The sequence below is a fragment of the Hypanus sabinus genome, chromosome 8 (genome assembly GCF_030144855.1).
Source record: "Hypanus sabinus isolate sHypSab1 chromosome 8, sHypSab1.hap1, whole genome shotgun sequence".
NCBI classification, from domain to species: domain Eukaryota; kingdom Metazoa; phylum Chordata; class Chondrichthyes; order Myliobatiformes; family Dasyatidae; genus Hypanus; species Hypanus sabinus.
The window spans coordinates 24,510,392-24,537,164 of NC_082713.1; the positions used below are offsets into that span (position 1 = coordinate 24,510,392).

The following is a 26,773-nucleotide window of genomic DNA, read 5'->3' on the forward strand; positions in this document are numbered from 1 at the left end:
CTTGCAAACTTTCCTGTTCCAGGAAGAACAACACCAACTTCTTTTGCCTATTCACAGAACTGAAGTTCCTCATTGCAAGAGTCTAGATAGAATGTTCCACAACTTTTCCAAGGCCTTTATATCTTTGTTAAAATCCCAATATCCCTTACTTTTTTCTTTTTAACTACTTCTTTGACCTTCCTTGCCTCTTACAAAATATAATGCACCTCCTTCCAGATCACACTGTTCCTGCACCCATTTTAGAATAGTGCCCTCTAGATTCCAAAGCGTCACTTCATTCCTCCTACCAAATGTGTCATATTTGTCAGCATTATAAGAGAATCAAGCAAGGTGGACATGATGACGGATTGTTCACGATCTGCTCAATACCAGGGGCTATCATCTTTATTTCAAAAAGATGTCCATCTATGTGTGAGATAGCGAGAAAGGTGTCTTCTTCTAGTTACACCGACCATGGTAAGATCACATCTAGACCATGTGTAAAGATATGCTCTCCCTGACTAAGGAAGAAGATGCCTGTGATTAAGGAGGCACACTCTTCACCTGACTGCTTCCTGAGAAGGCATGTTTGTCATAATAAGTAGAGATTTAATGGACATGGCCTTACTCTCTGGAGTAAGAAGAATGAGATGAGATTTTGGGGCTTGTTAGCATGCATACAAGGTTGATATTTCCTTTGGCTAAGATGTTTAGAACTAATGGATACATGTCAGAACAAAAATTCGGCCAACCAGGACAGAGGTGAAAAGGAATTCCTTCACCCAGGTATAGAGAATCCTTAGAATCCTCAAGCCAAAGTGGGGTGAGCAACAATGATTAGGTATTCTTAGATAGTGGCATTGGAGAGGGATCAGAGAAGGATTCCAGTAATGAAAGGGTTATCATACAAGGAACGTTTGATGGCTCTGGGTCTGTACTCATTGGAATTTAGAAGGATGGGTGGGTATCTCATTGAAACCTTTTGAATACTGAAAGACCTAGACAGAGTAGATGTGGAAAGGATGTTTCCTGTGGTGGGGGAGTCTAAGACAAGAGGTCACAGCCTGTGGATAGAAATTTGTGCATTTAAAACAAAGATGCGGAGAAATTTCTTGAGCCAGAGGGTGGTGAATCTGTGGCATTTGTTAGCACATGCAGCTGTGGAGGCCAAGTCATTGGGTGTATTTGAGGTAGAGGTGGATAGGTTCTTCATTGGACATGGCATCAAAGGTTATGGGGAGAAGGCTGGGGAGTTGGACTGAGCAGGGAAAAAAAGGATCAACCGTGATTGAATGGCGGAGCAGACTTGATGGGCCAAATGGCCTAATTCTGCTCCATTGTCTTATGGGTGTGGTGCAGCCACAGTCCTACTGAATGTTAGAGCAGAGATAATAGACTGTATGGTCTAATACTCTGCTTCTGTTTCTGATGTCCTCATGCCCTCCGAAATGACTGAGCAAGTCACTCAGTTACAGGATTTGCAAAGGAAACGCTGATATTGCCAGTATTTTGAACATGAACATGTTCTTAAACCCTCAACTTCATGAGTCAGAGGTAGAGTGCAACTATTTAAACCACTTAATGCATGGCTGACACAAAATGAAATATGGTGGGAGGAAATTAATTAAAGGCATGGAACATGTGGGGCAAGGTATCTATTTTAATGCTGTAATAATTCTCTATAACTGTTTTGATGCAATGTTGTGAGAAATATTTGGTTTAATAAAAATATCTTCATTTTTGACAAGTATTAGGTATCCTTAGATAAGGTATAGTGCAATATAGAGCTCCTTTCACGACAGAACACAGAAGATTTAGACAACAACTAAAGAATAGATTTGATATGGAATAAGTCTTCCTTAATACCAACTAAAGGTGATTTCCATGCAGTTTAAGAAGCAATCTTTCATGATAGAGTGATTTCTCTTGCTCAGTATTAATCATGTTTGATCAACTGGAACTGTCCCGCCTCCTACACAAGTATATTTTTGTAATTAGCCCAGTTTTGCTCTCCACAATGATTTAGAATTCCATATATTAATCTTGTTAAAATGATTCATTCATAGAATGTGGACAACACCAAGAGAAACAGCATTTATTACCCATTCCTTAGAGTTCAGAGGATAGACAAGAATCAACCATATTGCAAAGCTGGAATCACAAGGCCTGTGGTGAACGAGGTGGAAGGGTGGAGATTCGTCTCCTCCAAGGGAGGTGTAAGGTGCTCCTTCCCTCCACTGGCCTGCAGGTTACCTTTGGCCAAGGTGTAGCACCTGCTTAGCTTCCCCCCCCACCCCCCCCCCCGATCAGGGTCACGTGAAGCCATGGTAGCAAGTGATGGATGGTTGTATGAGCAGCTGGTGCATATCACAAGTCATGGTTATGCCTCCACTGATGCCAGGCAGTCAATCTCTAAAGTACATTCATACTGACTGGGGGTCACCCATCTTGTAAAGACACTGCCCAGAGGAAGGCAGTGGCAAACGACTCCTGTAGAAAAATTTGCCAAGATCAATCACGGTCATTGGCCATGTCATGTCACATGGCACATAATCATGATGGCGATTGTGAACTAATTCTATGGTTACTATAACTGACAAATATTTTTATTTATTTATTTACTTGGAGATGGTTGAATTTAATTTCCTCAACTTTTTAAGTTATAGTTATTCCTCTCCTGGTGCACTGGGCAACAACCTTGCCATTTCTTTAGCATTTGTCTGATTTTTATGAGGCCGAGTTGCTAGCTTGATGCTCAACCCAGCACGGATGGAAAGTGTGCAAGGAACCGGCCAGATTTAAACCCGGGATGACTCGTCTCGAAGTCCAGTGCCAATGGCACTACACCACCAGCCGTCACAGCAGGCTTAAAGATTAGCTTTAATATCTTCATTTCTCACATGTACAGTACGTTGGAATATACAATGAAATACATCAATGACCAACACAGTATGAGGACCTTACTGCAACATCGCCACGCTTCCAGTGCCAACACAGCAACCTACAAACTGGTCCATCTTTGCAATGTAGGTGGAAACCAGAGCACCCAGTGGAGACTGTCACAGTCATGGGGAAAGCATTCAAGCTCCTTACAAACAGCAGAGAGAATAGATCTCATTCTCTGGCAGTATAAAGCTGCATGCGAACCACTACATTACTGTGCCGTCCTGAGTTGAAGTTCAAGTTTATCGTCACCTGATTGTATTTTATATATATACACAACCAAACAAAACAACGTTCCTCCAGAGCATGGTGCACCCACAAAGCATATCGCACACAAGCACATAAAACAAAATATCACCACAAATAAATTAATAAAATATCATTAAAAATGCACGTGAAGTCCACAGCACAGCTAAACAGTAAACAGCCCACCGTCCTATTGATCGGACTTCAGTGGTGGCTGGCTATTCGTTAGTCTCACAGCCTGAAGGACTAAGTTGTTACCCAGTCTGGCAGTCCTAAGCTCGATGCTTCTGTAGTTTCTGCCTGATGTAGGGGGTCGAGGAGATTGGGTGATAAGGGGTAAGAATCCTCAACAACACAAAACTCGGGTAAATGGTACAAATAGCAGGGAGCACACACCCTGATAATCCGCTTAGCAGTTTGTACTAACCTCTCTAGCATCTTGTGTTCCAATGCCTTGCAGATTCTGTACCACACAGTGATGCCGCCAGACAGGACACTCTCGGGGTGCTCCTGTAGAAAGTTGTTAGAATGGGGCGAGGAGCTTTGCACTCTTCAGTCGCCTCAGAAAATTGTACCTTCTTGACTAATGAGGATGTGTTATGGGTCCAGGTATGATCATCTGTTATGTGCACATGAAAGAACTTTGTACACTTCACTCTCTCCACGGTAGAGCCATTGATTACAATGGCGAGTGTCAACCTGAGCCTTGCTGAAGTCTATGATCATCACTTTTGTCTTGTCTACTTTGAATAGGGGAGAGCCAGTGGATGTGGTATACTTAAATTATCAAAAGGGTTTTTACAAGGTCCCACACAGGAGATTAGTGTGGAAACTTAAAGCACACGGTATTGGGGGTATGGTATTGATGTGGATAGAGAATTGGTTGGCAGACAGGAAGCAAAGAGTGGGAGTAAACAGGGCCTTTTCAGAATGGCAGGCAGTGACTAGTGGGGTACCGCAAGGCTCAGGGCTGGGACCCCAGTTGTTTACAATATATATTAATGATTTAGATGAGGGAATTAAATGCAGCATCTCCAAGTTTGCATATGACACGAAGCTGGGCGGTGGTGTTAGCTGTGAGGAGGATGCTAAGAGGATGCAGGGTGACTTGGATAGGTTAGGTGAGTGGGCAAATTCATGGGAGATGCAATTTAATGTGGATAAATGTGAGGTTATCCACTTTGGTTGCAAGAACAGGAGAACAGAGAACATCTGGAGAACAGAGTGGAGGAGTTTAATGGGGTATATGATTCAGGCAAAGTGGATTCCAGTTACTTGGGCCATTGGTTAATTGGGGCAGCCATTTATTTTGGTCAACTCTTAAAGAACAAAAAGAAATCTAAAAAATAGTCGGGATTCCCTTCATTTATTTGGAACAGTATGCCACTTAATTGGGATAGGATACTGTTGCTGAACAGTTTGGAGGTTAGACTGGAGGTTAGGTGAGTGGGCAAATTCATGGCAGATGCAATTTAATGTGGATAAATGTGAGGTTATCCACTTTGGTTGCAAGAACAGGAGAACAGAGAACATCTGAATGGTGGCCGATTAGGAAAAGGGGAGATGCAACGAGACCTGGGTGTCATTGTACACCAGTCATTGAAGGTGGGCATGCAGGTACAGCAGGTGGTGAAAAAGGCAAAATGGTACGTTGGCATTCATAGCAAAAGGATTTGAGTACAGGAGCAGGGAGGTTCTATTGCAGTTGTACAAGGCCTTGGTGAGACCGCACCTAGAATATTGTGTGCAGTTTTGGTCCCCTAATCTGAGGAAAGACATTCTTGCCATAGAGGGAGTACAGAGAAGGTTCACCAGATTGATTCCTGGGATGGCAGGACTTTCATATGAAGAAAGACTGGATCAACTAGGCTTATACTCACTGGAATTTAGAAGATTGAGGGGGGATCTTATTGAAACATATAAAATTCTAAAGGGATTGGACAGGCTAGATGCAGGAAGATTGTTTCCAATGTTGGGGAAGTCCAGAACGAGGGGTCACAGTTTAAGGATAAAGGGGAAGCCTTTTAGGACCGAGATGAGGAGAAACTTCTTCACACAAAGAGTGGTGAATCTGTGGAATTCTCTGCCACAGGAAACAGTTGAGGCCAGTTCATTGGCTATATTTAAGAGGAAGTTAGATATGGCCCTTGTGGCTAAAGGGATCAGGGGGTATGGAGAGAAAGCAGGTACAGGGTTCTGAGTTGGATGATCAGCCATGATCATACTGAATGGCGGTGCAGGCTCAATGGCCTACTCCTGCACCTATTTTCTATGTTTCTATGTTTTTTCTATGAAACTCAGGTCATTTTTCCCACACCATTTGACAAGCTTCTCTACCTCCTTTCTGTATGCTGACCCATCATTGTTACCGATGAAGCCAACCACTGTTATATTATCCGCAAACTTGATGATACAGTTTGAGCTGGATTTGGCAATGCAGACATGAGTAAACAATGGGCTGAGCACCAGCCCTGGGGTCACCAGTGCTCAATGTGATGGAGCTTGAGATGTTGCTGCCAGCTCGGACTTACTGGAATCTATCCATCAAGAAGTCCAAGATCCAGTTACAGAGAGCCCAATGAGGACAGTTTACCTACCAGTGTCTGAGGGATGATCATGCTAAATGCCAATCTGCAGTCAATGAACAACATGTTGCGTTGTTTTCTAGCAGGATGGAGTGGAGGGCCGAGGAAATGGCTTCGTCAGTGAGCAAGTTTGAGTGGTAGGTGTACTGGAAAGGGTCCAGTGTAGCTGGAAGTTGGGATTTTAAATGATCTATTACCAGCCGCTCAAAGCTCTTCATGATTGTTGAGTCAGTGCCATTGGGCAGTAATCATTTAAGACAGTTGCCGTCGCCCTTGGGCACTGTAATAATGGTGGCTGCCTTGAAGCCTGCAGGGACAATTGACTATTGCAAAGAGAAGAACCTCTCCTTCAACATTTGGCCTATGGGTAATAGTCTAGTGACTATGACACCATGCCCTGCACCCTGTTGGTGCTTTGGGTTAACATATTGGACTGTCTGGATGAACCACCAAACAATGCGACCAATGGTGACTACCCTGCAGACAGTTCATGAAACTGCTTCTTTTATTTCTTCCTTCAAATATGATTCTACTCCTACAGTAAGTGATTGTAATTTACATTTTGATGGCGTGTTGTTGGTCCGATTGAGTAATCTGGTGATTTGCTGTCTCATGAGGATTTCGAGTGGAGCGTACGGTCTGGAGGCACGAAAGCCTGGAGACCATGATCTACTCCATTGCCTTTTTCTGATTGCAGTGTTGAGGGAACGAGCCCAAAGTCTACTCCATTGTTTTTCTCAGGTTGAGGCATTGAGCAAGGCTGAAATCAACAAGAGTGAAAGCAGAGGAGGGGCATGTGTTCAACGCCATCTGCCTAAATTCGATCGGTCTTCCTCTTGCTCTTGCTAGCTGCTGCTGAACGAAAGTGCAGGAATCTTAGGATCCACATTGCAAGGGTCAATCGGAGAGGCTGTGGGTTCACTTAGGGGGACTTTGAGGTTGATGTTGCAGATGTTCCCGGATTTTGGTTACTCTTCTTTTTACTGTTTTTGGACAGTTTGATCAGGGCAATCAATGCAGCCTGGAGCACTTTAGAAAAGAATGCTTTACCCTGTGGCCTGAGTGGGCTAGCAGCGTAATGCAGAACTGAACTAAACTGAATATTACTTTGCTCCTGGCTTGATGTTCAATATTTTACGTTGTCCATTTGCTTTTTGCCATTTGTGCAATTTATTCTTTTCACGCACGTTGGGTGTTTGATGTTTTCTTGAACAGGTTCCATGGTGTTCCTTTGTTTCAGTTTGCAGGGAGACAAATCTGTATTCTATGTACATGCTTTGATAATAAAAATGCTTTGAATCTTTGGAAAAGTTGAACATTCTGGCTGGCCATCCGCTCATACATTTGGCAGTCAATTCTTTTCTATGTCGAAACTACAAAATGGGTCCTATGCTATTTCAGTTGAGGATTTGAACACTTACCTACAATATGTTCCAGCAAAAGTGTCTATTCTTCATTGTATTTCTGTTGCAATCCAGTAAACCAATGGTTGGATCTTCCATTTTTGCAAGTCCAAATGGGAAAAGGGCCACACAGACAGCAGTTCAAAATTTGTTCCCACTGCTGTATAAAACAGATGGAATTTTCTGAAGACTGTGCAAACACATTAAAATGTGGCAATGCAAAGCTGCTTTCAGTAATATCCTGCAATCAGTACAAACTCAAAGCAAGAGTACTGAATTGAAATGAACTTGAACTTTCACCGCGGTTCATTTAGGATGAAATAACCAATAATAATGTTACATCTAATTAAGACATTAATGCTACAGTCCAGAATTGTTTCCGTTCAACCTTCTCTCTTGCCCCGAGAAACTGCGGCACAGAGTCATAGATTCATATATCATGGGAACTCAATATTTGATACATCAAGTCAAACATCCATTGACATTACACCTACACAGATCGCACTTTATTCTCCCCATTTTCCCATCAACTCTCCCCCAAATTCTAGTGTTCACCTCCTCCCTGGCTGAACCTTAAGAAAAGTTAACTAAGGTGCCAGTCTGCACATCTTTGGGGCTGATGGAGAAAATGGGAGCATCGAGAGGAAACCCAAAAGGAGACTATACAAACTCCACACACACAGCTCCTGGATCATTGTAACTCTAGCTCTGCAGCTCTACCAGCTGTGTGCTTGGCTACCTACTACTTACCAGAAGACCATAAGACATAGCAGCAGAACTAGGCCGTTTGGCCCACCGAGACTGCTCTGCCATTTCACCTTGGCTGATCCATTTCCTTCTCAACCCCATTCTCCAGCCTTCTCCTCATAACTGACTAACCAAGAACCTATCAACCTCCACCTTAAATGCACCCAATGACTTGGCCTCCACAGACACCTGTGGCAATGAATTTCACAGATTCACTACTGTCTGGCTAAAGAAATTCCTCCTCATCTCCATTCTAAATGGACATCCCTCTATCTGAGGCTGTGCCTTCTGGTCTTTGACTCCCATAAGAACATAAGCAGATAAGAATGTAAAAAATAGGAGCAGGAGTAGGCTATCTGGCCCATTGAGCCTGCTCTGCCATTCAATAAGATCACGGCTGATCTGGCCATGGACTCTCCTCCACCTACCTGCCTTTTCCCCATAACCCTTAATTCCCCCTACTATGCAAAAATCTATCCAACCTTGTCTTAAATATATTTCCTGAGGTAGCCTCCACTGCTTCATTGGGCAGAGAATTCCACAGATTCACCACTCTCTGGGAAAAGCAGTTCCTCCTCATCTCCATCCTAAATCTAGCCCCCAAAACTTGAGGCTATGCCCTCTAGTTGTAGTCTCACCTATCAGTGTAAACAACTTTCCTGCCTCTATCTTATCTATCTCTTTCATAATTGTATATGTTTGTATAAGACTCCTCTCATTCTTCTGAATTCCAGCGAGTACCGTCTCTCCTCATAGTCTAACCCCCTCATCTCAGGAACCATCTCCCCAGCATAGGAAACATCCTCTCCACATCTACTCTACTAAGGCCCTTCAACGTTCAATATATTTTAGTGAGGTCCCCCTCATTCTTCTGAATTCCAGTGAATACAGGCCCAGAGACACTAGAATCTCTCCATATGACAATTCTTCCAATCCTGGAATCATTTTTATGAACCTTCTTTGAATATTCTCCAATGTCAGCACATCCTTTCTTAGATAAGGGGCCCAAAACTGCTCACAATACTCCAAGACAGGCTTCACCAGTGCTTAATTGAGCCTCAGCATTACATCCTCGCTTTTGTATTCTAGTCCTCTTGAAATTAATGCTTACGTTGTATTTGCCTTCCTCACCACCAATTCAAACCTGCAAATTAACCCTTAAGAAATCCAGCCCGAGCATGAGTATTCAATCCACAATGATCCATATATCTGCTATTTTCATATTTCATAGTTCTTCCAGATGTAGAAGGAGACCATTCTTCCTATCAAGTCCATGGAAATTATCAGACCAATCCCGTTAATCCCACAAGGCCATCTAATTCTCTATAAACTATTCTGTTCACAAATAAAATAGACACAATAAGAATTCCTGATGTAACCACTTCAAACATCACAAAGGACCCATTATTTTGAATTGAACACTGAGTAGTATTTTGTGTAAGGTTAGGATTACTTTTCCATAGACCTTGACTAGTATTTATGCCAAGAACCAAATCACAAATAAAAATTGCATGTGAGTATTAGTTTCATAGAGGTTGGAAATAGGCTGCTGAACTCAACAGGTCAATGCTGACCAATGATCACCCATCTGTATTAATCCCACCTTTCAGCACTTAACCCAGGGCTTTTAATGTCCAGGCAATTCAAATACTCATCTAGACACCTCCTTAATGCTCTTAGTGGCTCTGCTTCCACCACTCTGCCCCGTAGTGCATCCTAGGTGTTCATCACTCTCGGAGAAAAAGCTTCTCCTCAAATCCCTTCTAAATCTCTTACACAAATCTATGTCTTATCCACCTCCAAAAGGGGAAAACTTTCCAGCAGTCTGTCCTTTCTATACTGTTCATAATGTTAATTACAGTGGATTCCAGTTTATTGGGATCAGTCATTTTGGCCCAATAAAGTGGCTGCCCCAATTAGCGGAAGTTTCATGGAAATAATTTAAAAGGCATAAAAAAGACAAACTGCCATTTACCTGAGTAAAAATTTATGTATTTGAATGAAATACAGAGCAAGTTAGAAGACTATCAATACCTCTACAGTACTATAAACTGTGCATTAGTTTCTAATAGTTTTCATGGGAGGAATTCATCTAGTGTATGTTGTGGTGTTCTTATGGTTTTTTGTAAATGAAGTTAGCTCCAGTGGACAGAGCAGGTGAGATCTACAATGTGATCCAATGGCCAAGAAGGCAGTTCTGCAATGCTCCATGGAGAGCAAAGGGCATGACGTGACACAGAGGAAGTTATGGTCAACTCTGCAACCAAGGAAGATCCCAGTTGTGAATAATACCACTGGATCAGGACTTCTAAAGTCGAGAGAGTGGAACTGCTGCAGTGAAACAGCTTTTTCACTTTAAAAACTCTCCTGCACAGCTTTCCCTGTCACCATTGGATATGTACAACCACTACCAAATGAACAAAATCAGCGTAGCCACCTAGGACAGCCTTCATAGAATGCTACTGATGATTGTATTCTGAAAATCTTCATTCTCGTTGTCACATTCCAGATATTTGTCAAAACCTTCAAATTCTTCATAATTCCTAAATTATTGAAGTGGTGAAATCCTGTTATTTTCACTCCCAGCTGTTTCTACATCTCAAAACCTGAATGCTTCCAAATTATATTACTGTCTATATCTCACCAACTATCAGCTACAAAAATCATTGCTTTTTTAACACAAACAAATGCAACTGATGACAGATAGAAACTGTTCAGCAACAGTATCCTATCCCAATTAAGTGGCATACTGTTCCAAATAAATGAAGGGAATCCCGACTATTTTTTAGATTTCTTTTTGTTCTTTAAGAGTTGACCAAAATAAATGGCTGCCCCAATTAACCAATGGCTCAAGTAACTGGAATCCACTTTGCCTGAATCATATACCCCATTAAACTCCTCCGCTCCAGTGAAAACAAGCCTAGTTTCTTTAGACTCTCCTCATAACTAAATTCATCCATCCCAGGCAAAATCCTGGTTAATCTCCTCTGTCCCACCTCCAGCATGGTCACATCCTTCCAATGTGGGGTGACCGAAAATATATCTGGCACTCCACCTGAGGTCAGAGCAAGGTTTTATAAGTTTGGAACATAACCTCCCTAATCTTGTATTAATGAAGGCCAGCAGACCATATGCTTTCCTCACAACTTTATCTTCCTGTGTAGCCACTTTCAAAAATCTATGGACATCCACATCAATGTCCCTTTGTTCATCAGTATACTCTCGGAGCTTAAGTTTTTTTTTAAATCACGTTCTCCCACCTTCTTGCATGGGAGACACTGATGACTTGGATGTGAATGCAGGAAATATGATTGGTAAGTCTGCCTTTGACACAAAGTTGATGATGTTGTGGACGGCAAGGAAGGCTACGGCAGGATTCAGACCAGAGGGAGAGCTGGATGTGGAGTTGGCAGATTGACTTTAAACCCAATGCATTTTGAGAAGTGAAGTGGGTTAGGACACATACAGCAAACGGCAACACTGAACAATGCTGATGAACTGAAAGACCTTGAGGTTCAATCTATTATCTTCTGGAAGTGTCAATATGGACAACAGAGTGGTAAAAAGGCATAGGGCATGTGTGCTCTTGTAGATCAGGGCATTGAATATAAAGATTTGGGACATTATGTTGAATATTTACAGTACTCTGGTTTATCTGGTTGGTGCTGAATTCCAAGAGAGAGAATTTGTTGAAAGTCTTTGACTTGGAATTTTAGAGTAGCACCTGGTTGAGCCCACTAGAGGAAAGGCAATTCTGGACTGGGTGTTGTGTAATGAACCAGATTTGATTAGGGAGCTTAAGGCAAAGGAACCCTTAGGAGTCAGTGATCATAATGTGATAGAATTTACCTTGTAGTTTGAGAGGGAGAAGATAAAGTTAGATGTATTAGTATTACAGTGGAATAAGGGGAATTACACACTCATGAGAGAGGAACTGGCCAAACTTGGATGGATGAAGACAGGACAGCAATAGCTGGAGTTTGTGGGGCCAATGCTGAAGGGGCAGGATGAATACATCTCAAAGACGTAGAAGTATTGTAAAGGGAGGATGAGGCCCCCATAGCTGACAAGGGAAGTCAAAGATAGAATAAAAGTAAATGAGAGGGCATATCATGGAGCAAATATTAGTGGGAAGTTAGAGGATTGGGACACTTTAAAAAATCAACAGAAGGCAACTAAAAATACATAAGGAAGAAAAAGATGAAATATGAAGGTAAGTTAGCCAAAAATACAAAAGAGGATACCAAAAGTTCTTTCATATATATATAAAGAGTAAAAGAGAGATGAGAGTGGAAATTAAACTGCTGAAAAATGATGCTGGAGAAATAGTAATGGGGGACAAAGAAATAGTGGATGAACTTAATAAATATTTTGTGTCAGTCTTCACTGTGGTAGATAGGTCCCCAAGACCAGATGGACAACACTCCAGGGTTTTGAAAGAGATAGCTGAAGAGATTGTGGAGGCATTAGCAATGATTATGGAATGGTTCTGGAGAACTGGAAATTGAAAATGTCGGTGTACTCTGTAAGAAGTGAGGGAGGCAGAAGAAAAGAAATTATAGGCAAGTTAGCCTGACTTCAGTGTTTGGGACGATGTTGGTGTTTATTATTAAGGATGAGGTTTCAGGGTACTTGGGAGTGATATGATAAAACAGGTCAAAGTCAGCACTGTTTCCATAAGGGTAAATCTTGTCTGACTAATCTGTTGGAATTATTTGAGAAAATAACAAGTAGATTAGCAAAAGAGAGTCAGTGGATGTTGTTTACTTGGAAGTGAGTTTGCTTAATAAGAGCCATGGTATTACAGTAAAGCTACTACCATAGATAGAAGAGTTGCTGACTGGCAGGAGGCAAAGAAGCAGCAGATGGAATATCGTGTCAGGAATTGTATGGTCATGCACTCTGGTAAAAGGAAAAAAGGCACACACTATTTTTGAAGTAGATTTAAAATTAAAAAGCTGCAAAGGGAAATGAAAGTGCATATACAGGATTACCTTGAGGTTAACTTGGCTCTGAATCGATGGCAAAGAAGGCAAATGCAATGTTAAGATTCATTAGAAGCAGACTAGAAGCAGACAAACAGCAAGGATTTGATGCTGAAGCTTTATAAGGCATTGGCCAGACTGCACATGGAATATTGTCAGCAGTTTTGGACCCTCTCATCTAAAAATGATGTGCTGGCATTGGAGAGGACTAGAGCAGGCTAATGAGAATGATCCCAGGATGGAAAGGGTTAACATATAGGAGCATTTGATTGCTCTGGGCCTGTACTCACTGGAGTTTAGCAGAATGAGTGGGATCTCATTGCAACCTAGCATATGCTGAAAGGCCTAGTTAGAGAGGATATTCCCTATCGTGGGTGAGTCTAGGACCAAAGGGCACAATCATAGGGTTATCCATTTAGAACAGAAATTAGGAGGAATTTATTCAACCAGAGGGTGACGTATCTGTGGAATTCATTGCCACGGTTGACTATGGAGGCTGGGTCATTGAATATATTTAAAGCGGAGATTGACAGGTTCTTGATTTGTCAGGGTGTCAAAGGTTAGGGGGAGAATGCAAGAGAAAGAGGTCAAGAGGGATAATAAATTAACAAGGATGGAAAGGCGGAGCAGGCTCAATGGGCTGAGTGGCCCAACTCTGCTGCTATGTCGTATGGTCTCATTGTCTTATTGACTGGACTTGGAGTATTGTGTACAGTCTGGTTGCCACCCTACAGGAATGGCATGGACACAGTGGAGATTCACCAAGATGTTGCCTGGACTGGAGGACTATAGATATAGGGAGAGGTTGGACTGGAGGCTGAGAGGTAACTTTTCTACAAGTTCAAAGTAAATTTATTTTGAAAGTACAAATATGTCAATGTACATTCCGAATCAGAATCAGAATCAGGTTTATTATCACCAGCATGTGTCATGAATTTGTTCACTGAGCAGCAGCAGTTCAATGCAATACATAATCTAGAAGAAGAATAAATTAATCAATCAACTATAGTATACGTAATAAGCTCCTTGGCCTTGTCGTACTGTATGAGATTATGTTGTTGGGGCACCATTCAGCCAGGTATTCAATCTCCCTCCTACACGCTGATATTTCACCGACTTTGATTAAATCAATGAGAATGATGATATCAGCAAACTAAAGTATGGAATTGGAGCTGTAATTAGCCTCGCAGTCATAAGTATAAAGCAAATAGAGCAGGGGGCTATGCACACACCCTTGTGATGTACCCAAACTGTTGAAGATAGTGGAGGGGATTTTGTTGTCAATCTGAACTGATTGAAGTCTGCAAGCGAAGAAATCGAGAATCCAGCTGCTCAAAGGGGTATAGAGGCCAAGGTCTTGGAGCATATTGATTAGTTTGGAGGGGATGATGGTGTAGAATGCTGATCTGTAGTCAATGAACAGCATCCTGATGTATGCATCTCCACTGTCCATGTGTTCCATGGTTGAGTGAAGAGCCAATGAAATGGCTCCTCCTGTTGCCTTGTGATGGTAGGAAAATTGGAGCAGGTCAAAGTCACTTCTCGGGCAGGAGATGACATATTTCATCATCAACCTCTCAAAGCACTTCAGCACCGTGGATGTAAGTGCTACAGACACTTGAGGCAAGTTGCCACATTCTTCTTAGACACCGGTATAATTAAAGCCTTCTTGAAGCAGGTGGGTACTCCGACAGCCAAAGCGAGAAGTTAAAGATATTGGAGAACACTCCGGCCAGTTGATCAGATCAGGTCTTCAGTACTCAGCCAAGTACTCTGTCTGGGCCAGATGCTTCCCGTGGATCAACCTGCTGAAGGATACTTTCACGTCAGCCTCAAAGACTGAAATAACAGGGTCATTGGGGCCAATGGGAGTTAGTTTGTGAAGTTTCTTCCATGTTTTGATGGCCAAAGGGAGCATAAAAAGGCCTGTTTTTTGGGAGCAAGGCCTGTTGTCAGCAATGTCACTTGGTTTCACTTTGTGTGAGGTGGCTGTTTTTATAAAATCCGTGACAACTGTGGTGTATTAATTCAGATCCTCTGATGAATCCTTAAACACAGCCCAATCCACCAATTCGAAGCAATTCCACAGCTGCTCCTCTGTCTCCTGTAACCGCATCTTTGTTGCTCTGATGTCTGGTGCCTTGCTCTTTAGCCTCTGCCTGTATATAGCTAGGAAGAGGACAGCCAAGTGATCAGATTTCCTGAAATACACCCTGAGCATGGAACGGTAGGCATTCCTAATCATGGTATAGTAGTGGTCAAGCATGTTCGGACCCCTGGTGTTGTAGGTGATATGTTGTCCAGATTGATAAAGTACTTAGTAAGTGAGTGCTCCAGCATTGACCTCCTTGATCAACCATAGGTCACAGGCTTTAATTGCAAAGACAACCCCTTATCCCCTATTACCCAACTAATTTTAAATCCAATGCACTAAATTGCCCTGGATTAGATAGGTTCCTCCCATGCAGGACCCTACTAAAGCCCACATAGAAAATGTCAGCTGCAATATCCTCTTCAACATACTAAATTATCTCTTCCAAAAATTCAAATTAGGAATGCCAATTTGACTAAGCCACTTTAACTGTCCTTGAAAAATCTCCAAATCTCCAAGTTCAGATTAATCTTGATACAAAAATCCAGGAAGATGATGATGTACTTGGACACATTGGCCAAACCAGGCCCAATCAAAGGTGCACTTGTTCGTCCCTTACGTCTTTCTCACAATTCCAAGTTAGTGCTGGATGGTACTAATGCAAGTACTGCAGTACTATCCCATCAGTGAGTTGCTCAATAGTGATGGAGCTGGATTTATTGCGTACAGTTGTTGTGTTTTCACCACATTGCCGAGAAGATGCGCGATCCAATACTGGTATCACAAACCTGATGGACATTGGTAATTCACAATGCCGCATGTCCGGTTCACTGGGTCATTGGCGAAAGCGTTGGCAGGGAGTTGCGTTGCCAAGTTATCACCTGTTGTAGCTGACTAGGAGACAAGATGCCAAGGTGGTCTGCGAGAGTCTCTGCAGTACACACTAGAATCCTTGCAGGGTAGGGAGCTGGCCACTCCTGTTGGTCCTGCCCTCCACTGTTCACCCAGAGGATGAACTAGCTGGACCAGGACAATCTACAATCATGCCACTCAGGGACTTGGTCTGTATCTGATTTTCTTTGTGACTGTATGCTTTTTTCTGAAATCATAACCATATTTGCTATTTATGCTTTGTGCTGTTGGTAATGTGTTTGGTACTTTGGTCCTGAAGGAATGCTGTTTCATTTGGCTATATTCATGTACTGTTGAATGATAATTAAACGTGAACCTGAATTTAAAGAGACTGAAGGCACTGGAATCTGGAGCAATGATAGTGTGCCACAGAAACCCAGTGAGCCGAGCAGCATCTGTGAAGAACAAAGAATAATCAACATTTCAGGTTGAAACCTTGCATCACAACTGAGATTAACCTACAGTAACACATGCAAAATCCTGGAGAAACTCAGCAGGTCAGGTTGCATCTATGGAGCAGCATAAAGAGCTAATGTTTCAGGAAGGAACCTTGCATCAGGACGGTGAAAGAAGTCAGAATAAGCAGGTGGAGGCAGGGCAAGGAGTACAAGCCAGAAGGTGATAGGTGAAAGCAGGTGAGGGGGGACGTAGATGGGTGGGGAAGAGGAGATGAAATGAGAGCTGGGAGGTGATAAGTGGAAAAAGTGAATGGCTGAAGAAGAAGCATCTGCAGGAACTCCTGTGTTTCAGATTAATCAGTTTCCTCAGAATGTTACCAGACAATCAGATGCTGAAGTCTCATTATCAATGTGGAATAGATCATGATCAGATACTTCCAGTTAATGCTTCAAAGTGGAGATGATTCAGCAGGGAATTTATCTCATCAAGTTCCATTCTGAAAATACTTGTTTTTCAAAGAAGTAGCACCGATAAGTAAACAGTACTATGCGTATGAATTTTTAGACTATCTTTCTTTCTTCTTATCGTTTCGTAAGTATAACTTTTACAATGTTTAATTTCCCACTCATAACAGAAAATATGGCTATTTGCTTTTCTTTGCAGGTATGTCGCACAACCAGCAGTGGAATGTAGGAACTACATTCAGCAGGGTGGCTATAACGTTGGATGTAATTTCTCAGCCAGTGACATTATACAATTCAAAGACTTCCACGTTTTCATAAATGGATCCAGTGATTCAGGAAACGTTACAACAAAAAACGGAAAGTTTCAGCTTCAAGACCAGGGTAAGAGTATTTGTTAACGAAACTCTGGCTGAGATTGGTAAAGCCAAAATCACAATCTTTAGGGAAGATTATTCCATTTATTTTTATTAATGTCCAGTGACTGAAGAAGTGTCAAAAAAAATTCCAGCTCAGGTCAATGCTGAGAGAACTCAGAACTAGTAAAGCACTGGGAGCCAGTGATGTCAGTGTAGGTTAACAGATGGGTTTCCATAAATTACTTAGGTCCTGGCAGTTGGGAATGGTGCAGTTAAAGATATTGTAGATTGAGTTAGTTGGGCTTATTACTCATAAATCTTCAAAGGTGATCACAGATGTTGTTGACTTGCATATCATCACATTAATTTCTGCTGATAGCATTCAATTATGTAATGGTTTGCTTTGAATTTTAAGGCAATCTATCCTCAAAAGATCAATGGTGAGCTCAGTTGCAAAGCTAGATTTTTTGCTCATTTGGATTTCAATATTTGGCTGATTTGCCAGTTAACTTGATTCTACTCAATTATCTTAATTTTAATCAATAGTTTCTGATTTGTTATTGTGACTCTGAATTGCTGCACTGGGTCCGACCCCAGCAATGACCTTAGCGTTATAATCATTAACTTACAATCAAAAAGTAAGTCCGTAATTTATTTAGTAAGAAAATAAACTTCAATATAAATGATAAACAAATAGTTACACATACTTTAATAATCAGGTGAAGAAATTAATCTTTGAGCAAATTCTTCAAGAACTGTTTTATGCAAGTTAATTTTGGGTTTTAAATTTCTGATCAAAGAGAGACCAACATTTAGTTTGAAAGTTTCAGATGGGATGGTAGCGTAGTGCTCAACATAAGACTTTAGAGGGCTAACAACCCACATATAATTTCCTCCACTGGCTGGAAGAGTCTGTATATTTATTCTGTGACTGTTTGGATTTCCTCCAGGTGCTCTGCTTTCCTCCCACTTTCCAAAGACATATGGTTAGGGTTAGTGAGTTGTGGGCATGCTACCTTGGCACCAGAATCATGGAGAGACTTGGAGGCTGCCCAGCACACTCCTCGCTGATTTGATCCGGTGTGCAGCACACATTTCACTTTGTGTTTTGCACTTACAGGTGACAAATAAAGCTAATCTTTTATCTTTTGAAAGTTTCATGATCACGATTGTTGACTCCAGCTTTTTATTTCAGATTAATTCATATCATCTGGACAGTATGCAATCAAACACGTGTACAGATCTGTAGCCAATGTGTCTGGATAGTTAATGATGTGGGAAGTTTTCTTTCATATCCTACAGATGAGGAAATTGCAATATCCAATCTTTGGATTGAATTTGAACTGATGCCAAAATTCTTCTGATGAAGCTCCACTCTGAAAAGCTTGGATTAAGCTCCTTTTCTAACAGGACTAAAATTCTTTGCTACATTTCAGTGCAACCCTTTCCACCTGGAAACCTGAGTGTCAATACTACAGAAAACAATGGTCTCCTCCTGAAATGGGCCGCTCCAATGCGCACAGAGAGATGTTTGGAATATGAAATCAGGCACCGGAATAATAAAGACAAGGAGTGGCAGGTACAGAGTGGCAGTGACTATGCCATGAACATGAGTTTCCTGTCAAGGCTAATAACTAACTCTGGAGAGTGGGTTAGAGCAGCAGAAGTGGTGTAACACCTGCCACTGTCAATTAAGATGAAGGGTTCCTCCCTCGGGCAACTGGATTGGATCTCTGTTGCTCTTTCCTCACACTGAAGGCCATCTGCTTTACAGCTGGTAAAATAGACATAGAGCTTTAGGACAATGCACATAAATCAGCCATGATGGAATGGTACAGCAGGTTCAATGGGTGAATGTCCTAGCTCTGTTCCCATATCTTAAAGTCTTATGGCTCAGCTTGTACATGGCAACCGAGATATCTTCCTAAGCTGGTTCCATATGCCTGCATTTCGGCCATATCCCTTTACAACTTTCCTATACACGTATAAACCTATCCAAATGTCTTTCAACTGTTGTAATTGTTCCTGCCTCCCCCACTTTCTGTGGAAGCTCATTCCATATATCCACCACCCTCTGTGTGAAAATCTTGCCCCTGTTCCAACTGAAATGATATCAGTTTAAAGATGTTTCATAGAAACAAAACGACTTGGGGAAAGATCTTGATATCCTGGTCTCTCTGCCTGGAATCACCACTACTCCATGAAACTAGAAGGATCGTCTGCATCTATATATGTCTGAACTGGTTGTCCCATTTTAGCATTTCACCTGTTCATGATTTTTTTTTCAAATTTCCTTGTGCTATTTCCAGTAGCGTTTTCTATTTTCTTATACACCGCATACGGATTGATTGAGTTTTCAGTAGTTCTCAAAGGTATTTTATCACTTCCTTAAGTCCCATTTATCCTCAAAAACAATGCATTTCCACAATGTCATTATCTGCTCAGTCATAAGGGTTTAGAAAATGAAGTCTTTTCCGATTATTTTCAAAATGCAAGTACGTAGGAATACTCCCAAAGTTGAGTTTGAGTGAAGGGAGATTTATTCTACATCCAGCTTCCCAATTTGACTTGGAGCACTTGATTATTAACTTTCAACAGCTTGTCATTGCAGAATGGCATTAAAATATATAACATAAATGTTATCAAACAAAATTTGACCGATTTAATGAAGATTTAAAAAAAAACTGTATGAGCTGGCAATCAAAATAAAAGAAAATGCTGGAAGTTCTTAGAAGGACAGGCTGTCACTGTGGGACCGTTTCACATAGAAGCCCTTGCCTTAGACCTGGGAAGGAGAAAAATTACATTTGTTAAGCTGCAGGGAAGAGAGGGGAGGGAAGATGTCTCCAATAGGGTAAAACTAGGGTGGCCATGGAGTTACGCTGTAAACAGGGTATCTAGTTAATGAGCGAGTATTTCTCGATCTGAAACATCAGTTGTCCATTTCCATCCATAGATGTTGCCTGACTTGATGAGTCCCTCCAGCATTTTATGTGTTGTGTCCATCCATCTTAATTTTCTACTTTCTTTTTTCACCTTTCCTAATCCCCTCAATCACCTGATCCCACCTGCCCATCATCCAATCCCCACCTGGTTCAACCAGCATCTATCCCTTGGACTAATGAACCACTTCTCCATTCCATCCCCTTATGGTTATACACTGGCAGTCTTTCCTCTTCCATCCCAGAGCTGATGTAGGATCTTGATCATAAACATCAGTTTTTACCTTTTGCCTCCACAGATGCTACCTGACCGGCTGAGTTCTTCCAGCATTCTGTGCTTTGTTCTAGGTTTCGGCTGTCTCATTTGTCTTCAGACAATAACTGATAACATCAGAGTCAGGTTTATTATCACCGGCATGTGACATGAAATTTGTTAACTTAGCAGCAGCACTTCAATGCAATACATAATACAGAAGAGAAAAAATAAAATAAAATTAATAATAATTGATAAATATGTAAATGAATTACAGTATACTTATATTGAATAGATTAGAAATGTGCAAAAAAAAGAAATACTGTATGCTAAATAAAGTGAGATGGTGAATCGTTGATTGTGTACCTTCAGGCTTCTGTACCTCCTACCTGATGGTAACAGTGCGAAAAGACATGCCCTGGGTGCTGGAGGTCCTTAATAATGGATGCTGCCTTTCTGAGACACCGCTCCTTGAAGCTATCCTGGGTACTTTGTAGGCAAAATACCCAAGATTGAGCTGACTAGATTTACGACCCTCTGCAGCTTTTTTGGCCCTGTGCAGTAGTCTCCCCCTTATACCAGACAGTGATGCAGTCTGTCAGAATGCTCTCCGCAGTACATTTATGGAAGTTTTTGAGTGCATTTGTTGACATGCCAAATCTCTTCAAACTCCTAATGAAGTATAGCCGCTGTCTTGCCTTCTTTATATCTACTTCGATATGTTGGGATCAGATTAGATCCTCAGAGATCTTGACACCCAGGAACCTGAAACTGCTCACTCTCTCCAATTCTGATCCCTCTATGAGGATTGGTATGTGTTCCTTCATCTTACCCTTCCTGAAGTCCACAATCAGCTCTTTCTTCTTACTGATGTTATGCCAGCTTGTTGCTGTGGCATCACTCCACTAGTTTGCATATATCCTCCTGTATGCACTCTCATCACCACCTGAGATTCTATCAACAATCATATCGTCAGCAAATTTATATATGGTATTTGAGCTATGCCTAGCCACACAGTCATGAGTATATAGAGAGTAGAGCAGTGGGCTAAGCACACACCCCTGAGGTGCGGCAGTGTTGATTGTCAGCAAGGAGGATATGCTATCACCAGTCCACACAGACTGTTATCTTCCGGTTAGGAAGTTGAGGATCCAGTTGCAGAGGGAGGTACAGAAGCCCAGGTTCTGCAACTTCTCAATCAGGATTGTGGGAATGATGATATTAAATGCTGAGCTACAGACGATGAACGACATCCTGATGTAGGTGTTTGTGTTGTCGTGGTCTAAAGCCCTGTGGAGAGCCACTGATATTGCATCATTGAGATTGAGGACACATTGTTAAGTTCTGTATTTTGATCTTAAACTCATCATCACATTTGACTACATTCCACTTTTTCATGATTTCTCCATGTAGAAAGTATCAATCACGGTGCAGACAAAGTTTAATTTGGCGAGTGTGGATCCAGAGAAGCTCTACACCTTTCAAGTGAGAAGCAAGATTAACATATATTGTGGCACAACTGAGCTGTGGAGTGAGTGGAGCCTCCCTGTGTCCTGGGGTAAAAATGATACCCAAGCAGGTAAATCAGACATGCAAACAAAGCCATTGACAAGGTCTTGATAAAACATGTCATTGGGATGCTCTATTCTAAAGTTGCTGCTGATGACACGGGCTTTCCACCTGCTGGCAACCAATAGCAAGTGTTATTTGGAGTTAGAATGCTCGCGAGGAAAGGTACTCACCTTTTAGAGCCAAAGAGCACTGCAGCACATAGACAGAACTTTCAGCCCATCTAGTCAGTGCCATCCTGATCTTTTGCCTAGTCCAACTGCCTGCACACAGACCTCCACACCACTCTTATCCATGTACCTATTGAAACTTCTCTTAAATGTTACAATTGAACCCACCATCTCCTGGTTAAATGAATGGTACTAAATGAGATAAAAGAAACCCTTCCTCCAAACAAAAATCATTCCCGGTGCTCCTCTCCTTTTCATTATAGTGTGAACCAACTTACCAAAATCTAAGACTCCTAGACAGTTCATTATGGTGATTCTCAATGACTGAATCTGGCAAGGCCTATAATTCTCACAAAAAGTGATGGGGCTTTGTTGTGAGTAGGTAGAGTTCTATTGGCCCTGTTCTAAAAATCCCTTCATTAACAATAGTGCTCAGATCTCCCAGTATCTCCCAAAGCCTGTCCAATTGGATAAACCAGCAGGTGGCATTAGTGATGCCAATTAAGAACTCTCAGTTAGTACTGTACACCTTCTAAAGTTTCTTAATTTCACTGACAGAAGTTCGCATGGCGTGGCAGTAAGAATTGTTAGCATACAGAACAGAGGCAGACAGGGAGAAAACATAATTGTTTCCTGGTGAGATGTACTGTCAATCAAATAGTGATCAACAAATGGGGTGAAATATTGATTTAGGGATGGAGCTAAAGCACTGTAACTGGTGGGAAATTATAAAGATAATAACAGAATTATCAAAAATATCTGAAATAATGAAAAAAATGTGTTGTTTTATCTTGCAGAAAATTCAAAAGAGTCATTCAACACCTACGTCACCGTGGTTTCCATTGTGGTATTAATTTTACTTGTAATCTGTCTAATACGGATAGAAAGGTAAGGTCCCAAAGCTTAGCACGCATATAAAATGCTTCTTCATGCTGTGCTGCATTTCTCTGCTACTCGTACATTAACAGGGGCATGCTGCCCCACAATTGGCCAAAGAACGCCCACAATATTATAGCCAACTTATGTGGCACAGGGTCCATTTCTATAAAGGACTGCTCTTAGAAACACAGTCACTGAAGCTCAATAGATAGGCATGACTCTACAGCTCCTTTCATTTGGATCAAAACTATGTAATTTCCTGATGTGGTCGAGGGGAGGTCAAGTTGTGGGATGATGTTACACCAGGCTAGCAGCCTATGTAGTAATACCCTACTGGTCACGCCAAAATCTAAAGCAACATGAACTTTCAAAATAAAGATTCAAAGATTACTTTATTTGTCACATGTCCATTGGTTAGGAAGATGGAGTTATGTCTCTACCAGAGGAGGTGTAAGGTGTTCCCTCCCTCCGTTGCCTGCAAGTCATTCTTGGTCAAGGTGTAGCACCAGCTTAGCCCCCCGATCAGGGTCAGATGAAGTCATGGGAGCAGCTGGTGTACATCACAAGTCCTGGTTATGTGACCACTGACACCAGGCAGACCATTTCTGAAGAGTACTGATAATGGCTAGGGTCATTCATCTTGTAAAGACACTGCCCAGAGTAGAAAGCCATTCTGTAGCAAAATTTGACAAGAACGCTCACAGTCACGGAAAGCTCATTTTCCACTACATTATACAACATGACACATATTGAACGAATGAACGTACACTGGAACATTGAAACATAGAGTAAAATGCATAGTTTTTGTGTTAACTCTCAACACAGTCCAAGGGTGTGCTGGAGGAGGTCCGTAAGTGTTGCTGTTATTACAGAACTAACATCCTGCCAACCTTTACCCATATATCCTTAGGATGTGGGAGGAAGCAAGAGCTCTTGGAGGAAACCGATGTGGTCACCAGGGAGATTAGACAAACCCTTTGCTGCCAGTGGCAGAAATTGAGTGTGAGTCACTGGGGTTGTAACAACGTTAGGCTAATGACAATGCTACCACACCACCCTAATGCTGAGAAGACTCCTAGGGGAAAGAAATAAGCAATGTTCAGATTCAGATTTATTTGTCCCATGTACATCGAAAAATACAGTTAGTGTTAACATCCAATAGACCCAAGGAAGTGCTGGAGGCAGCCCGCAAGTATTGTCGCATATTCTGGCACCAACATAGCATGCTCAGCTCTTGGTTTATCTCCATCGACTCTCGTCTGTTTGAACTTTGCTCTTTTCCCTCTCACTTTATATGTTCTTTCTCGCCTCATTCTTCTTTTTCTGTCAGTTGGATTTGGGAACTGATGTTGCTGTCTTCCTTCTGTCACAACTATGTGAATGAAGCAAAGGGATTGCTCGGTCCAGTACTTCTCATTTAAAACAGCTGCGGGACACCCAAGTGTAGCCACGGATATCTGATGAAGGGTCTCGCCCCGAAACGTCAACTGTTTATTCCTTTCCATGATTGGTGTCTGACCTGTTGAGATCCTCCAGACTTTTGTATGTGTTACTTTAAATTTCCAGCAACTGCAGCATCCCTTGTGTCACAGATATCTGTCCTTGCATTTACAGTATATACTTATCTTGAGTAATAGAATGTTTATTCAGTTGTGTGACTCCTTCTATGGGATATTCAGGCAAATTTTTGGCAGAAGGTCTTGCACTAGCAAAGCCAGGTAAGATACTGGGCACAATTGTATATGCATTTATGTAAATTCCATCACAAAAAAGGGCACAACGGAGCCTCTACTTTATTAAAAATCTGCATAGATTTGGCATGCCATTTGAAACTTTCACAAACTTCTCTTGATGTACAGTGGAGAGTATCCTGACTGGTTGCATCATGACCTCGTATGGAAACAGCAGTGGTCAGGAACAGAAAAAGCTGCAGAAAGTGAAGGATACATCCCAGTTCAAGACGGGCAAAGCCCTCGCCACCATTAATCACATTTACAAAGAACACTGCACAAGGAAACTGCATCTATCATCAAGGATTCCCTGTATCCAGGGCGTGCTCCTGACTCACTGCTCCTATCAGACAGGAAGGACAGGAACCTTAGGTCGCACACCACTAGGTTCAGTAACAATTATTACACTCGAACTTCAGGCTCTTGTAACAGTGCGGATAACTTCATTCACCTCAAATCTGAACTGATTCCACAACCTGCAGGCTTCCTTTCAAGTACTCTACAAATCATGATCTCAATATTATTTATTTTTTTTTATTTGCACAATTTGTCTTCTTTCGCACTTTCATAATAAATTGACTTGGATTTTGCTTAATACAACCCATCTGGTATTCCATCAGGGTGGATTCTGGCTGAGGTCTTTCTTCAATGTCCAATATTCTATTTGAAGTTCCCTGCACACACTGTTTCGCAGAGAATTTATTTTTATCTTTTATGCTCTAAGCATATCCCATTAGTACTTTATACACAATGAAGTCCTTCAAATTGCAATCATTAATGTAGAAAATTGCCTTCCATTGTTTTGTTTTTGCAGGGTATTTGAAGAAATGTCTTCTTTTTCAATACTGCATATTCAATTTTAAGAATAATTATATATAGTATGTTCCAATTTACAGAAAGAGAGACCAATATTTAGTACCATGCCCAAATGCTGTTATGTAAGTTCAAAGTTCAAAGTACATTTATTGTCGAAGTATGTATACTATATACAATCTCGAGATTTGTTTCCTTACAGGCAGCCGCAAAACTACGAAACCCAATAGAACTCATTAAAAAAGAAGACTGCCAAACATCCGATGTGCGAAAAACAAATCGTTGCAAACAATAAAAATTAAGAGAAAGCATTCCATACTAAAGTTCAGGAAAGTGATTTCATAGCCATGAATCCGGTCATCACAGTAGCCGGTCCAGGAGCCTGTTAGTTGCAGGCCACAGACCCAATTCAGAGTGCAGACGAGTAAATCTTGCTGAGCTCCGAGTTGTACACTAGCCCATCCATCTCCTCCAGCTCTGACACACTGACCTTTACAATCTGGCTTGGTGCTTAAATCGGCCAAACACCAGCTCATTCCTTGCTCTCAGACCTGGGCCTGCCTCTTCAATGAGCCTGGGCCACATCACCTCATTTTGGCCCTTACCCACCTTTTCTAATCTGGCCTGGCAGTTCAGTTGGTCAAACATCACTCATTCCTCACTCTTGAGCCTAGGCCCTGCCACCTCAACTCTGCCTTGCCTCGGCTCAATTCACCTTGAGTCTACCGTTTCGAATCGGCTCCAAATCTGCTCCAGCAATGGTCAAACACTGGCTTATTCCTTGCTGTCGGGCCCAGGCCCCACCACCTCGATGGCCATGCTGCACCGTAACGGCCCTGCACCTTTGAGACTTCAGTTCACTCTACAAAGATGCCAGGCAGTAAAGGCTCAACTCCAAGAGGGAAGTTACCAGCTATTGATTGCAGTGATCATTGTCCAGAAAAAAGTGTGACTATTCAGTTAGTAGTTTTGTTTGCTGCCAGTAGGTCATCGCTGTGTTTCACCAGCATCATCCTACATCCTTCAGAATGTAACTTCCAAAGAATTTTTCTCAACTCCAGTGAAGCAAACCTAATTGAACTAGACAAAATTCAAAATTCAAAGAAAGATTTGAATTTCTGTTGTATGCCTTTTCTAAAATCACAAGAATATTCCAAATTTCATTGTGGCCTAGGACACTGTGTTTGGAAGTACAATCTTTGCTGTCATCTAAAGGATGTCCAAAGTAAATTTATTATCAAAGTGTGTATATATATATTGCCAAACGCCTCCTTGGGATTTACTTTCTTGCTGGCACTTACAGTAG

The 26,773-nt window shown here is 41.7% G+C and overlaps 1 protein-coding gene across 1 annotated transcript in view; it reads left to right on the plus strand.

The window, feature by feature from the left end:
* LOC132397975 (cytokine receptor common subunit gamma-like) overlaps window positions 1–26,773 on the plus strand; it is a 65,903-nt gene that overhangs the window by 26,034 nt on the left and 13,096 nt on the right. Inside the window, exons 3-6 of the mRNA XM_059976831.1 lie at window positions 16,955–17,136; window positions 18,548–18,690; window positions 21,720–21,885; window positions 22,843–22,933. Coding sequence (XP_059832814.1) covers window positions 16,955–17,136; window positions 18,548–18,690; window positions 21,720–21,885; window positions 22,843–22,933 — 582 coding nt within the window. The remainder of the gene's footprint in view (window positions 1–16,954; window positions 17,137–18,547; window positions 18,691–21,719; window positions 21,886–22,842; window positions 22,934–26,773) is intronic.